This window comes from Phyllobates terribilis, unplaced genomic scaffold (assembly GCF_046119375.1).
Source record: "Phyllobates terribilis strain yellow unplaced genomic scaffold, ASM4611937v1 Scaffold_1__5_contigs__length_1240528914, whole genome shotgun sequence".
NCBI classification, from domain to species: domain Eukaryota; kingdom Metazoa; phylum Chordata; class Amphibia; order Anura; family Dendrobatidae; genus Phyllobates; species Phyllobates terribilis.
Genome location: NW_027362761.1, coordinates 275,416,788 through 275,433,187, shown reverse-complemented (window position 1 = coordinate 275,433,187; position 16,400 = coordinate 275,416,788). Strand labels below are relative to the sequence as shown.

General features: G+C 39.2%; 1 protein-coding gene across 3 annotated transcripts in view; it reads right to left on the bottom strand.

Moving 5' to 3' along the window:
• The window catches only part of SGSM1 (small G protein signaling modulator 1), a 291,384-nt gene that overhangs the window by 95,196 nt on the left and 179,788 nt on the right, over positions 1–16,400 (bottom strand). For 2 of the 3 annotated variants that reach the window (XM_073672889.1, XM_073672894.1), the window contains exons 10-14: positions 12,071–12,138; positions 7,997–8,160; positions 7,221–7,350; positions 5,901–6,038; positions 3,844–3,982 (exon numbers count right to left, since the gene is read on the bottom strand). In XM_073672889.1, the coding sequence (XP_073528990.1) occupies positions 3,844–3,982; positions 5,901–6,038; positions 7,221–7,350; positions 7,997–8,160; positions 12,071–12,138 (639 nt within the window). The remainder of the gene's footprint in view (positions 1–3,843; positions 3,983–5,900; positions 6,039–7,220; positions 7,351–7,996; positions 8,161–12,070; positions 12,139–16,400) is intronic. The other variant, XM_073672899.1, reaches the window with a different exon arrangement.

Sequence of the window (16,400 nt, the reverse complement as noted above, 5' to 3'; positions counted from 1 at the left end):
CAATAATTTGTCCCTTCTACTGGGCGAGATTTACCATATTTTTCAGGCCATAAGACGCACTCCCCCCCCCCCAAGTTTGCGAGGAAAATAGGGGGTGAATCTTATGGTCCGAACGTACCAGGGAGTTGCAGTGGTGGTGGAGCAGGATCGTAGGAAGCAAGGCCCTCCGTTCCCTCCCTCAGGAACCCGGCGGCAGCAGAAGAGGTGAGATGCTGCGGGGTCGGTGTCTGTGTGCTCTGCCTCACCGCCTTCTTCATAGTCCTGGTTTGTACAGTACATGAACTGGATGTTGGGAATATTTTTCTCACTCCAGTTGAAAAGTTTCATGGGTGTTAAGATTTGGTCTGAATATGGCCTCTGGAGGCTAGCCCGAGCGGCAAGACGTCTCACTGTGCCTCCTAAACCATCACATACACCTTTGCCATGAGCTGTGGCAAAAAAAGTGCCATTCAGCTTCCACTCCAAAATCTTTCTTGTGATGGCAGGCGTTAATAAACTTTTTCCTGTTCTTATACTGTGACAAAGAGCCATTCGAGAAGTAGTAGAACTTGCTCAAACTTGGTAAGATGTCAGTTTTTATCACTGAAATAAAATTTATTTTTGGAACAAATAAACAGCTATTGAATCATGAAGTAAGCACTCAGATATCATAATGACATACTGTATTTTATTTCTTCATTCTCACTGTAACAGACCGCAAAAGGATGGACAGTTGTTTATTCATTGCTCCAATGAAATGACTGCCTCATCCTGAAAAAACAAAGGAATAGTTCTCTGAAAAGTCTAACTCTGTTTGAGGTTTTCTTTGAGGTGACTATAGTAGTCCGGCTATTGACGAGCTATAAATGAGTGTTTCTTAAGGACTATCAGCTGCTCACAAAAACGTTCGACAAAGTCTTCTATACTTTTAGAGACGGTGTCAAAAGTACATCTGTCAATGGATATCCACGGTTTATAAGTTATTTTATCTACCATAGCCTCTTCAAAATGATGATGTTTTTTCTTTGAGAGCCATTAGTGGAGGATATTTTTTGGAAATATTTAGGTAACAGTTTGAACTTTTTTCTGGACACATTATTTGAGACAGACATACTTTGTAATCACCAAGGTTGGACTCACCAAACTGAATATTTTTCAGCTTACCTCCTTCAATCCTAAGCTTAGTGTTCTGGTGTGCTGTATATACGCATACTGAGTGTGTACCACTACCACAAGCCAGGACATAATTCTTAGGTCGCAGGTCAGCAGATTTTGAAAATCTTATTTTTGCAGACGCTGAATGCTTTTTTTAAAAAAAAAAAAAAAAAAAATCATAGGTCTCTTTCAAATTGGCAAGAACCAGCCTCTTTTGGACACGCTTAGTTTCACTTTATCCACTATAAATTTATCTAACACTTTGACTGGCTTATGATCAGGACAAGACATGAAATCTTTTTCTGTAACTAGGGATTCAGTTTTTCTAGCCATTCTAATGCTGATGTTAAATAAATTTTCTATCCTTTTGCATGTCCAACTCTTTGGTAATGTGTTAGTATCATGAACTGTTCACTTCTGCTGAGATTGAATTTAAATTTTTCTTTAAGCTGCAGAATGATCTCTGGTCAGGGTAGTTCTTTCTTTCAACTTCTACTGTTTCATCTATTAGTTCTTGGGTCAGATTTTTTGCTGCATTTTTTAATTTTCTTTTGCAATAACCTGGAAAATGCATTATGTTTTTGCAATAGGTGATTCTTTGATGTTAGAAAATGATTTATTCAAATACTCTATTGTTAAATCAGGATTTATAAACTCCTCATCCATGTTTAAAGTTCCAGGTTCTTGAAAATTTTTCTCTTATGCAAGTTGCTTTCTACAACGGTCACAAATTTTCATGCCTGCTTTGTTTGGATGTTTGATGCAAATCCACCAATCTTGTACTGGCCTAAGATTTCTTATTGTTTTTTGTTTACTTTTTCAAAAGGATTGCAACAATATATACTAAGAGCCATTCCTAATTTAGAAGTACCAGCCATTGCTGTGTGAGAAACAAACGAAACAGTTAATGTTAGGTAATAAAAATAGACATTTTCAGTACCGGTATTGGGGGCTCTGGGTGTCACTACTGTGAGGGTGGTGAGAGCTGGATGTGGCTCACGAGCCTCGCCCAGAAATGAATGTGACTCTCAAAGTCAGAAAGGTTGGGGACCTCAGCTCTATAGTCAACACAGTAATAAAAATGGAGATTTTCAGTACTCTACACTGTGTAGTAACAGTTACAGTTTTAACTAAAGTCAGTATTAATACTAAAAGAAAAACATTAAACTATTAATACAAATGCACTGAAATTGAACACACCAACCCAGATTGTAGTACACTGACTGACTTGATGCCTATAGAGATGTAGACGCTACTGTTTAGTTAGTTTTGCAAGAGGGCACAGGTCCAGGCATGTCAGGACATGGGTTCTCCTTTATAACTCTCTCTTTTAAAATAATACTTCACTTCTGTCAGTATTAACCCCTTAATTTTCCCCTTCAGGTATTTATTTATTTGTTCCTTTATTATTTTAATTGTTATGTTCCACACCTCTTCTGGGATGTGCTTATGGTACTCATCTTTCTAGAATCTGCTCAGGTTGTCTCCATTACTGGACAGATCTGGGAGATTTGAGTGTTTATAAAGCTCATCTCACGTCTGTCAGCTGTGAAGAAGCAGCCGAAGCAAATCCCTCCCAATATCTAAAAAAACATCAGTTTTTTAAGTGAAAAACATAGACCCTACACTTTTAGACCACAGGCTGAACAGATCTGAATTCAAGATTTTCAAATTGACACTGTTTAAAAAAGGTTTTTTGTTATTTATTTATTTTTAAGTATGATCCCATTAAGAGCCCAACTTGAATTTTGGTACAGATGTGGCTAGGAGTAGGTATGTGATTTTTTTGCAAATTTAATATCATATTGGTTTTTCAGAAATGTGTTTTGATTCCGCATGGGTAAAATACTAGCAAAGATACCCTTACGACAGATCTGTTGAAAGCCTGTACTGTTCTGAGTTGAATGGTGTTTTTCCCATTTCTCTATCTTGTTTCTTGCCTGAGTTATGAGAAAAGCAAAGGCATGCAACACAGAAATTCGCATTTTTTCACAACTTTGAAAATTAATTAAAAAAAAAAATTAAAATTTATAGAACTTTTTTTTCATCACATTTTGCATCCTCTAACATAGTATTACCAAAGAACAAATTCTCAAAAGAATTAAAAATATAGTGGTTATATTCATTAGTTCACTTGACATGGAATGACACGATGTTGGATTGCTCAGGGGAGCAGTTGGAACACAATAAGAGCAAAACATGGCCACATATAACCTGGTGACAGGTCCTCTTTAAGAGTGTAAATGCAGTTCTGAATTATATACAAACTCCTCTGGTAGTGGCTTATCTCCCAGAGAACAAAAGGAGCAGTAACTGGAGGTCAAATGTGCCAGATCCTTCTCTCTCTCTTCGGAGACCCACATACACATAAGACACCCATAAGATCCTACCAAGCCGATATCGGTGGGTTTGTCTGAAGTTGGTCAAATGTGCATGTAGGCCTAAACTCCTAAACCCTTCATCCAATTTTAATGTGGATACCCTCAAATGAAAGCTGAAAGTCTGAACTTCAACTGCATCTGAATTGTTTTGTTTAAAATTCATTGTGGTAATGTCTAGAACCAAAATTAGAAAAATGTTGTCTCTGTCTAAATATATATGGACCTAACTGTACGTCCACATCATAAACAATGGCCCAAATTTACAATTGGTGTTGCATTAGAAGTTGCACCTTCTTTTTAGCAAAAGACAGATTATTTATGTACATACCTTTCATGATTGCATCCATTGGATGGACCTCCATCTGAAGATCCACTTTGAGAGCATGAGGAGCAGGAGGATTTGCGAGTACTGGGCTGCCACATTGAAGGTAACCCGACCCCCTGAGGATCTATAAAATCCTGAGGCACTAAAGAAAAAAATAGTATTAGAAAAATTTTCAGAATCTGGAGCAAATCACTGCTGGTGATAGATTTGATTTAATAAAGCGATTTGTTATACAATCACGAATGTGCACTGTCCACGGGAAACAAGAAATATATCCATAGTTTCTTTTATGCAATAGACTGATTTGGGATGTCAGTGAATCTTTACAACACTGCATAAATCCATGGCATCTTCAACAAGAGAAAAGTCTCAACGAGGGGTCTAGCTTGTCATTATGTAAGAGAGACTTGTAAATGTAGGCTATACTTATATTCATAAATAGGAAGTGCATAACCACACTCCCTATTAAAAGGCTAAGTATAATCTGACCACCCTATATTGATTTACTCAAGTAATTGAATTATATACGGTGGCTCAGTGGTTAGCACCGCAGCCTTACAGCACTGGAGTCCTGGGTTCAAATCCCACCAAGGACGACATCTGCAAGGAGTTTGTATGTTCTCCCCATGTTTGCGTGGGTTTCCTCCGGGTTCTCCGGTTTCCTCCCACACTCCAAAGAAATACTGATAGGGAATTTAGATTGTGAGCCCCAATGGGAACAGTGCCGATAATGTATGTAAAGCTCTGTGGAATTAATGGCACTATATAAGTGAGTAAAATAAAAACCAACTTTTTTTTTATTATTATCATTAAATGCAATTGGAATGTTCTGTTCTCATATCTATGTTGTTAAAACCCAATAAAAATATTTAATGTAAAAACAATTGTGTTCAGGACATTGATGACAGTGGTCACAAAAGCATTAAATACTATCTGTGTGGGGATAGATAATAACCATGACTGGAAGTGCACATTCGAAGAAGTAACCCAGATGATATCTATACCATATACCAACAGGAACACAAAGGCAGATATTTAATCAATATAATTTAATTATTAGGATTAGAAAAACATGATCCTATTAAATGCTGAAGGCAGGGTCACTCATAGAGGGCAGCCGAGATGCAAGCGCAATGCGGCTTCTTCATTCAGTGTATTTTGTACGCTTATTATTAATGCCTGCTCAGTTCCTGCATGATCACATGGACATTAACAATATGCAATCAATCTAGACTCGTTTTGTTATAATCCATTTGAACATCCGCTTCACCTGTAATGAAGCAAAGAGTTGACTGCTGTGTGTGACTCTGCCCTCACTGAGAAACAGAAGGGGCAAGTGCTGGAAAGCAGGCGTTTTATGTTCATTTATAACAGTTATGATTGAACAGTAATTGAGAGAATCTGCATAACCTGTATTGATTAAGAGGCAGCACACTTTATTACCCATAATTCTAAGCAATTAGAAATGAGTTAGTGTCCCCGGAGAAGGTAGGGAGTAAGAGCTGGTAGACCTCACGTCAGCATCTGTTGAAACTGTACAGTAACTGTACAGCAGCAGAGAATGCATATAAATATATATATGCACACATACATTATATATATTTGTGCTGTGTCATCAATGTCTGATTGGTGAGGGTTCAACACCCAGCACCACCCCCGCCGATCAGCTGTTATTGGTGACGGTGGCCAGAAGTACTCACTTGCGGAGCTGGCAGTCTTCTGCTAGTGGCCGAGGCTTGGTATTGCATATCCACCTCTTATTCAAAATCAACAGGAGGCGGATGGGTGGATGTGTAGTACCCTGCGAAGGCCACTATCAGAAGGAGCAGCTTCGCAAGTTAATTCTTCCGGCCGGCGGCCACTGACACTCATAACAGCTGATCGGCGGGGGTGACGGGTGTCGGACCTCAACCGATCAGACATTGATGACTCATCCTAAGGATAGGTCATGAATGAAAAAGTAGTGGACAACCTCTTTAAAGGCAAGTCATCATCAGATTTGCTTGAAAAGATGTTGGTACCAGCACATACAAAAGCAAAGAAAGTACGCTAAAGCAGACCCGGCATGTCAGGGGTATGGCAACACTCCTCAGCATGAGTTTGGACCACTGAAGTTTGACTTGCAGGCCTCATATGGTAGGTGGAGGTGGAACGTGGGGAATGTGTTAATGAAAGATGAAAATGATGGTGCACTGTAACTACAAACAAAAGAAAAACATAATGAGAATACTATACAGTAATGCAAGCATACAACTCAATGACATACGTAGAAAGAGGGACATTTTAGTATTTAGATATTGGCCCCTATTTATTATTGCCATTGTGATAATTTGCTAGTTTTGCGCATTTTTTTGGTTTGAACGCAACTCATTATTCTATTTGCGTCTTTTTTTAAGTCTATTTTGTATGTGCTCATCTGTTTTGTTTTCCAATGGGCGAAATCTAGCAATGCCAGATGTTTTTGCCTGGTTTATCAATTGGGACTTTTGAAAAAGTCTCAAAATTTGACACAATTTCACTCCAACTCCCCCTGGTCTGTTTTCAAGTACATCCAAATTTTGGTACAATTTTTGCGACTTTTCATGCAAACATCGCAAGAATACTTCAAGATAGGAAAGAAGCCAATATTTTGACTTTGGGCCAAATTCATGAATCACATGCGCCATTTTGATGAATTTAGTGAGTGCCAAAAACGTCAACTAATACCACAAGATAAAAAAGGACTTAACAAAAATGCAAATGTCAGGGCCAATGTCTATTGATTTTCAACTTTTGGTTAATTAAATGGTAAAAATCAATCCAGTAATCAAGTTACTGTATGAAATTTCCATTCCGTAATGTTGTTTTCTAGGACTGTTATATTAATGACTAATTTTTAGGATAAGTCAGCAATAACAGATTGGTGGCTGTTGGATTCCTGACACACCCTCTGAGTAACTGATGGAAGATGCTGCCGCGCACTGAAAGTAGCACAGCTTTGTATATTGTGTAGTGACTGCGAATGGTACCACAAGCTCACTACCATACAATTGATTTGGAGAGAGCCTGCTGTACCATTCACAAGCACTACACAACGTACCACTTTGGGTGCGCGGAAAAATAGTAGAAAACACCTTTAATTTGGAGTCTGTTAGATATTAATAATATGCTTTAACTAAATGCTAGAGTGTCTCTAAAAATAAGATACTAGCTTTATCAGAATATCCCAACAAAATGTATGTGTATGTCTATGTCTATATATATACATGCATATGCATATATAAATGCATATATATATTATATATATATATATAAATAAATGTGTATATGTGTGTGTGTGTGTATAGATAGATAGATAGATAGATAGATGGATAGATAAAACTTCATAAAATTCTCCATACCAAAGTCAGATTGGCTCCCTGGGTATATTATTCTGAACACATAGTCTGTTGCTTCATCTTCTTCCTTATCAGAGGTGGACTCTGAAGAACCCTGAGGACTTCTCTTTCTCAGCTTGGGAAATACTTTACCCTATGTTATATAAAAGTGATTAAACATTAGCCAAAATTTGACAAAATTTAAAAAAAATGTTTAAGATTTGATTCTGTAATTTCACATTTCAGGCTTCATGAAAAAGTTGATGTTTTTATTGTTTTCAAATATATAAAAATGATAAAAAACGGTACAATAATAAAAATAATCAGTGCTTTACTGATTACTGATCCACAAAAGAAAATGGAGCTGCACTGCACATCCATATTTCAGCCTCGGTGGTAAAATTGGCTTTGTATTAGGAAATTTGCTAACTGGAAGCCAATTTTGATATTTTTTTAAGAAAACAGTACACTGTAAAACAGAGTACAAACTTGTAATCAGCTTTAATAATTACAGATCGGTAACTCGACTAGGGTGAAACTAGTTTATATTTTTATATATATATTTGAGAGTAGCATTTATACCCTTGTAGGTAAACCAATAACTTTCATTGAATCACCCAAAAGGCATAATGGAGTCACTGGGTTCTGCTAAGGAGTCCCCAAATAGAGCCTGTGAGGCAGATATGAAAAGAGATCAGCAGAGCTCATTGAGATGGCAAACGTCCTGTACATTTTTTAGTGGATCTAACCTTTAAATGATTGATAAGCAAAGCTCAACAATGTGGTAATATCTGGAATACCTTTCCTCTTTGGGACCACAATGGAGGATCAAGTTGCCCATGTGGGAGTAGACCATTTTCAAGACAGGAGAGAAACTGGAGGAGATGCCCGCCACGGGGAAACCTGAGGGGCGGTCTCTGTATTCCATCCTGACTGACTAAAACTACGGTGCCACCACTGTCCACTGAATATAGAAACAGAAATGTACAATTGACAACAACAGATTAGATCTGAGGTTCTACTAATCAAATGCTTCAGATAAAAAATATTGTTTTACTTGGTTCAATACTAAAGCTGGCCAAAGACATGAGATCATAAGTCACTAACATTGGCAACTGTCTTGGCTGAAGCCATTACAAACATGCATAAGAAGATCACCGATTCTGCAAAAAAGTAGAAAGAGTATGTCCACTTCTTTAAACGGTCAACTGTATCATAAACTATATTTTATGGGGACTACTGATGAAAAAAAATCCAATGAAAAAGATCTGAAATATGACAAATTAAAGAGTAACCATTGTTTCAATTTGTATTTAATAAATAAATAAAACTCATGAAAGTAAGCAATTGTGTAATATATCTGATTAAAGAAATCTGCTTCTTACTCCTCCTGGATGGATCTTTCACTCTCAATTCAAGGATAAGATTAGTAAAACCTGTATTCAGTGAAAACAGATTTTCTCATTACTGAGATACGAGATGACAGTTGCTGTCATTTTCTATAAAAATGGGAGGGGTGAGGAGCTAGAGACAGAAACAGACATTCTACTGGAAGTGCCATAGAACTTTATGAGCATGAACTGTCATCACCTTTCTCAGTAATGGGAAAGTTTGAATTCACTAAATTGAGAATTTTGAGAATGAAAGATCAATTCAATAGGAGAAAGGAGCGGATTTCTCTAATAATATATATTACAACTTTTGTTATTTCACATGTACTATTGATTTATGAAAAAAAAAGACTGTTACTCTTTAAGATTCGTGTATTGGTAATTTCCCTGAAAGATGTCCCAAATAAATAGCTGAAACTGAAGAAATCTGCTGTTTTGGTCAAAAATTATCTTAAATCATTAGCTTTTGTCTGCATATCAACCATGTAAACATTATTTAGTCTTCTTAAAGTGCAATCTGCCTTGAAAATTGTTTAAGATGCCATGATAAAAAATGCAATAATACATTTATACAGGTCAGTTTACTTATTAAATGATGTACCGTAACTTATTTTACCCTTGATTTAAAGTGTGATAACGTTAACAGTTACTCCTGCCATTGGACATAAGGTACAGAATATGAAAAATACCTTTCTCCTATACACTCTATTTTTATTTTGAAGGAATTTTCCACCTTTAACTTTTTTAGTTCAAAGACTTGCTCTGTGTAACCATAAAAAAATCAACCTGTGCTGCTCCAGCACTGCCTGTTCGCTTCTGTGTCGTGCTTTGTTGACATGGCTGCAGCAGCAACGTCACAATTGTATGTGACTGTTGCAGCCAATTACTTGCCTCACTTGTCATTCCTTTGTAAATGGTACAAGTTGATGACCCCAGTGATTGTCAGCAACAGTCATGGGCTATAATCGTGATGTCACTGTTGCTGCCAAGTTAGCAAAGACTGATGGCAGGAGTGGAGAGGCAGTGCTAAAGCAGTGGAAATAAGGCTGATTTGTTTTTGCAAAGAGTTCACCTTTGGACTAAGAAAAAGGTTAAAGAGTCTGTCACCCCCAAAACACAATTTAAAATAAGCATATATTTATGGGACTTAGTCCCTCTGTTGTGCAAAAAATGTTCCTTATTTCTATAAACTAGTTAGGTTGCTCGGTGCACCCTTGGTGTGGCCAAACAGCTTCAGTCTCTCACTGTCAGAGTCACTAGGTCATAGCGAGTGCACACAGCTCTATCCTCTCTGCTGTGGCTCCGAGTTACACTGTATAATGGAGAAGCTGCAGTCGCGAGGAGAGAGTGGTGTGCACACACAATCAAATCTAGGACCTTTTACAGTAAGTAAGTGCAGGAACCATCTTACTCCTGAGACAGCGCTGGCTCTGGACAAGAGAACACTGTCCCTTAGCAAAGAAAGAAGTGGGGATATCCAAATTTTGGAGGCAGAATGGTGTACTGAAGCTGCATGGCCACACCAAGGGTGCACCGAGCACCCTAGTTTGCAAATATGAATAGAAAATATTTTTTTAACACCCGAGGGACAAATTTACAGTATGCAATAAAAAGGTATGATTTTTATATGCACCTTAAAAAATTATACATTCTGAGTATGTGTTAAATTAAAATTGTGTTTTGGGAGTGACAGGACAACCTTTACAAGGTGGAAAGCACCTTTAAATATTTTGATTCAATGTCTACAAAATGAAACCCGCTTATATTACAGGCCACTAAAGTTAATATCTAATCACACTAGCATGTAGCAGCAACTAAACTGAAAGTAAGCTTACGTTCAGCAGTTGTCCAGAATGCATAAAAAAAAACCTGCTCTGGAGTGACCTAAAGCACGGAATAACTAAGGGTGCTTTCACACTGCTTTCATCCCCACACTCAGTGGTCTCTTCGGGGCTTACGTCCGAAATCCCCACAAAACAGGAGTCGAGTGTATGCGCAGACAGGGCCATTGACTATAATGATGCAGACTGAGTCAACGTGTGCTCTGTCGAGCATCATTTTCAGGAGTATATATCCAACTGAAGGTGGATACCCAGTCGTAGTAGACTGTGTCTAGGTGTCTGCCATCAGTAGGTCAATCTGCCCGAAAATGATTCACGACAGAGCACACAGTGACTCCATCTATATCATTTTAGTCAATGGCCCTGTTGGCGCATAAGCCCGAATCCCAGTTTGTAGGGGGTTCAGACATAAGCCCCGACGGGACCACTGAGCATGGGGAAGTACGAAGTGAACGCACCTTAAGCCATCCATGGTGAGGTCAATAGCTCATAAACTATTGTTCTGCTGGCATTAATACTCATAACAGAGAAGAAAATATAGTGTGCATGACTCCTTCCCAACATGGCGGAATTCAGGAAAAGTGTTTTTTTTAATTATAGATGCTGTGATGTCACAAAGAAAACAGCCTGCAAAACGAGCCATGTATGGGGAGGTGTTCCCTCTGGCTTGATTGACAGATCTCTCCCTAATTGGTAAGGAGAAGCCAGAGGGAGCTGCCCGTGTATGCATATTTTTTTTTAAGCTATCACTCTCTGAAATTAGGAAAACAAAGCTTTCTCTATTGAGGGAGTCTGACTGACATTATTGCTGCCCATAGTGTGGTCAGAATGAAATGGCTGGCAGGTTTCCTTTAAGACCACATTCTTCCAATTTCCCAATGGCTACTTCCAGAAAGTTAACGCATCATGTCAAAGCACGAACCACCATGGTTGGATTTATTAAGTGAAGTTCACATGAGCGTATGAAAACTCATTTTTTTCGTCCAGAAAAAAATGACATTTCTGCATCCGTATTGTGTTTCATATCAGTTTTTCAAAACTGTATTGCATCAATGTGCCCATTTTTACCTCCATGTGCCATCCACATGTTTGTTTTTTACATGCATATGACATACAGTTTTTACATGAACAATTTAATGAATAATAAATGACAAATACAGTTTCCTATCTAAATAATTACAATGGATACATGAAAAATGCACGATATACTGCTGGTAATCTAAATGTAATCCATTTTTGAGCACCCATTGGCGTATAATGGACAAGTTTGACCAGGAATATGGATCAAAGTAATATATGCTTTAATTTTTTAAACACAGACCATCAGACCATGTGTAAAAACGTTCATGTGAACTGCACATTGACTTGCATTGGTCCTTGTGCTGTCCGTACATTAGTTTTGCCTGAACGAGCCCCAAGAATGACAATGAATTCAAAGTATGGAAATAACTTTTACAGATCTCAATTATTGGAATATTTGTAGGTTACAATGGAATAAAAAATTTGCAGTACAAATGTGACAAATCTTGGCAAATGCATAATGTAATCTTGCATATATGAACTAAAACTTTTCTTTGCTGAACTGTAAAAATTGGATACATTAATCTTACAAAGCCCACAAAAAAAGTATTCAAATGCATACCTTGTTGGTGACAATGGAGATACACAATTTCCTCGAGACGAATAGTCATTGCATAGTCCCAATAAACACTGGAAAATATTTGAAGAAAAAAAGAGACACAAATAATATAGGGGAATGTTTAACAATTTAGTCTAGCTGTACATACAGTATTTACTTTTCTAGAATCCCTGTCTCTAATATATTGCATACAACTAGATCTCATACAACAGAAGAGGTCCATAGACTCCTTTTACCCAACAAAAGACAAAAGACTGACCTTTTGGCACACCACCCACTGCAGAAAACAAAGTGAATCCAGCTCAGTGGTGGCCAAAAGTATTGGCACCCCTGCAATTCTGTCAGATAATACTCAGTTTCTTCCTGAAAATGATTGCAGTCACAAATTCTTTGGTATTATTATCTTCATTTAATTTGTCTTCAATGGAAAAACACAAAAAGAATTGTCCTAAAGCCAAATTGGATATAATTCCACACCAAACCTAAAAAAGGGGGTGGACAAAAGTATTGGCACTGTTTGAAAAATCATGTGATGCTTCTCTAATTCGTGTAATTAACAGCACCTGTAACTTACCTGTGGCACCTAACAGGTGTTGGCAATAACTAAATCACACTTGCAGCCAGTTAACATGGATTAAAGTCGACTCAACCTCTGTCCTGTGTCCTTGTGTGTACCACATTGAGCATGGAGAAAAGAAAGAAGACCAAAGAACTGTCTGAGGACTTGAGAAACCAAATTGTGAGGAAGCATGAGCAATCTCAAGGCTACAAGTCCATCTCCAAAGACCTGAATGTTCCTGTGTCTTCTGTGCGCAGTGTCATCAAGAAAGCCCATGGCACTGTGGCTAACCTCCCTAGATGTGAAAGGAAAAGAAAAATTGACGAGAGATTTCAACGCAATATTGTGCGGATGGTGGATAAAGAACCTCGACTAACATCCAAACAAGTTCAAGCTGCCCTGCAGTCCGAGGGTACAACAGTGTCAACCCGTACTATCCGTCGGCGTCTGAATGAAAAGGGACTGTATGGTAGGATACCCAGGAAGACCCCACTTCTTACCCCGAGACATAAAAAAGCCTGGCTGGAGTTTGCCAAAACTTACCTGAGAAAGCCTAAAACATTTTGGAAGAATGTTCTCTGGTCAGATGAGACAAAAGTAGAGCTTTTGGGGAAAAAGCATCAACATAGAGTGTACAGGAAAAAAAAAAGAGGCATTCAAAGAAAAGAACACGGTCCCTATAGTCAAACATGGCGGAGGTCCCCTGATGTTTTGGGGTTGCTTTGCTGCCTCTGGCACTGGACTGCTTGACCGTGTGCATGGCATTATGAAGTCTGAAGACTACCAACAAATTTTGCAGCATAATGTAGGGCCCAGTGTGAGAAAGCTGGGTCTCCCTCAGAGGTCATGGGTCTTCCAGCAGGACAATGACCCAAAACACACTTCCAAAAGCACTATAAAATGGTTTGAGAGAAAGCACTGGAGACTTCTAAGGTGGCCAGCAATGAGTCCAGACCTGAATCCCATAGAACACCTGTGGAGAGATTTCAAAATGGCAGTTTGGAGAAAGCACCCTTCAAATATCAGGGACCTGGAGCAGTTTGCCAAAGAAGAATGGTCTGCAATTCCAGCAGAGCATTGTAAGAAACTCATTGATAGTTACCGGAAGCGGTTGTTCGCAGTTATTTTGGCTAAAGGTTGTGCAACCAAGTATAAGGCTGAGGGTGCCAATACTTTTGTCTGGCCCATTTTTGGAGTTTTGTGTGAAATGATCAATGATTTGATTTTAGCTTCATTCTCTTTTGTGTTTTTTCCTTGCAAGCAAATTAAATGAAGATAATAATACCAAAGAATTTGTGATTGCAATCACTTTCAGGAAGAAACTGAGTATTATCTTACAGAATTGCAGGGGTGCCAATACTTTTGGCCACCACTGTATATATAGTCTATAGTATATACTGGAATATGAGTAAGTTTTACACTGGATGCTGATGCAGGGATGTTGCCCTGGCTTACGATTTGTGATTCAGCCTAAAATGTGATTTTATTATTATTTATTTATGCAATGCCATTGATTCCATGGTTCTGTACATGAGAAGGGGTTACATACAAAATACAGATATCACTTACAGTGAACAAACTACCAATGATAGACTGGTACAGAGGGAAGAGGACATTCTACAGGATGGTGGGGAAGGAGACAGTAGGTTGGGGTGGGGGGGGGGGGGGTTGCAGTAGCTCCAGTGTTGGTAAGGTAGCCGATCCAGTAGTGTTGAGGAGGTAGCGGGGTGATGGCAGGCAGTAAGCTTTCTTGAAGAGATGGGTTTTCAGTTTCCGTCTGAAGGATCCGAATGTGGTGGCCAATCGGACGTGTTGAGGCACAGAATTCCAGAGAATTGGGGGTAATTCGGGAGAAGTCTTGGAGGCGATTAGGTGAGGAATGAGAGAAGGAGGTCTTGGGAGGACCGGAGATTACATAAGGGAATATATGGGGAGATTAGTTCAGAGATGTACAGAGGAGAGAGGTTATGGATGGCTTTGTAGGTCAGTGCTAGTAGTTTCAATTGGATACGCTGGGCAATTGGGAACCAGTGAAGGGATTGGCAAAGGGGGGTAGCAGAGGAGTGCACCAGAGTTAAGGATGGACTGGAGAGGTGTGAGAGCGTTAGTAGGTAGGCCACAGAGGAGGATGTTGCAGTAGTCGAGGTGGGAGATGATGACACAAGAAGCTTAGTAAATTGAGGGCTGAGGAAAGGACGGATTCTTGAAATATTTTTGAGCTGGAGGCAACAGGGAGTGGCGAGAGCTTTGATGTGTGGTTTGAACGACACGGCTGAGTCAAGGGTTACTCCGAGGCAGCGGATTGCCAGTACATGGGAAAGCGTGATGTCATTTATTGTGATAGAAAGATCAGGTGGGGAAGATACGCGAGATGGAGGAAAAATGATGAGTTCAGATTTGTCCACATTGAGCTTGAGGAAGCGAGAGGAGAAGGAGGATATGGCTGATAGACATGCTGGGATTCTGGACAGCAGAGAGGTGACGTCTGGGCCAGAGAGGTAGATCTAAGTGTCATCAGCATACAGATGGTACTGGAAGCCATAGGACTTTATGAGCTGACCCAGGCCAAGGGTATAAATTGAGAAGAGTAGGGGTCCTAGGACAGAGCCTTTAGGGACTCCAACAGAGAGAGGGTGGGATGAGGATGTAGTGAGGGAGTGGGAGACGCTAAATGTGCAGTTAGAAAGGTATGAGGAGATTCAGGATAGGGCAAGGTTGTTGAACTGGTCAACTGTGTCGAAGGCAGAGGACAGGTCAAGAAGGAGGAGTATAGGGAATTGTCTGTTACCTATGGCTGTAAGTAAGTCATTAGTAATTTTGGTAAGGGCAGTTTCGGTGGAGTGGTGGGGGTGGAAGCCAGATTGTCGGTTGTCGAAGAGAGTTACAAGTGCTTCTCACTAAATTAGAAGATCATCAAAAAGTTGATTTGTTTAAGTTCTTCAATACAAATAGTGAAACTCAAATTATATAGAGTCTTTACAAACAAAGTGAACTATTTCAAATGTTTAATTATTGTAAATGTTGATGATTATGGCTTACAGTCAATGAAAACACAAAAGTCATTATCTCAGTAAATTAGAATAATTAACAAAAAACACCTGCAAAGGCTTCTGAAGGGTTTAAAAAGGTCCCTTAATCTGTTTCAGTAGGCTCCACAATCATGGGGAAGACTGCTGACTTAACAGATGTCTAAAAGGCAGTCATTGACACACTCCACAAGGAGGGTAAGCCACAAAATGTCATTGCTAAAGAAGCTGGCTGTTCACAGAGTGCTGTATCCAAGCATATTAATGGAAGGTTGAGTGGAAGGAAAAAGTGTGGTAGAAAAAGGTGCACAAGCAACCGGAATAACTGCAGCCTTGAAAGGATTGTTAAGAAAAGGCCATTCAAAAACTTGGAGGAGTGGACTGCTGCTGGAGTCATTGCTTCAAGAGTCACCACACACAGATATATCCAGGACATGGGCTATAAGTGTTGCATTCCTTGTGTCAAGCCACTCATGACCAATAGACAATAGCAGAAGCGTCTTACCTGGGCCAAGGAGAAAAAGACCTGGACTGTTGCTCAGTGGTCCAAGGTGTTGTTTTCAGATCAAAGTAAATTTTGCATTTCATTTGTAAATCAAGGTCCCAGAGTCTGGAGGGAGAGTGGAGAGGCACACAGTCCAAGCTGCTTGAGGTCTAGTGTGAAGTTTCCACAATCAGTGATGGTTTGGGGAACCAAGTCATCTGCTGGTGTAGGTCCACTGTGTTTTATCAAGACCAAAGTCAGCGC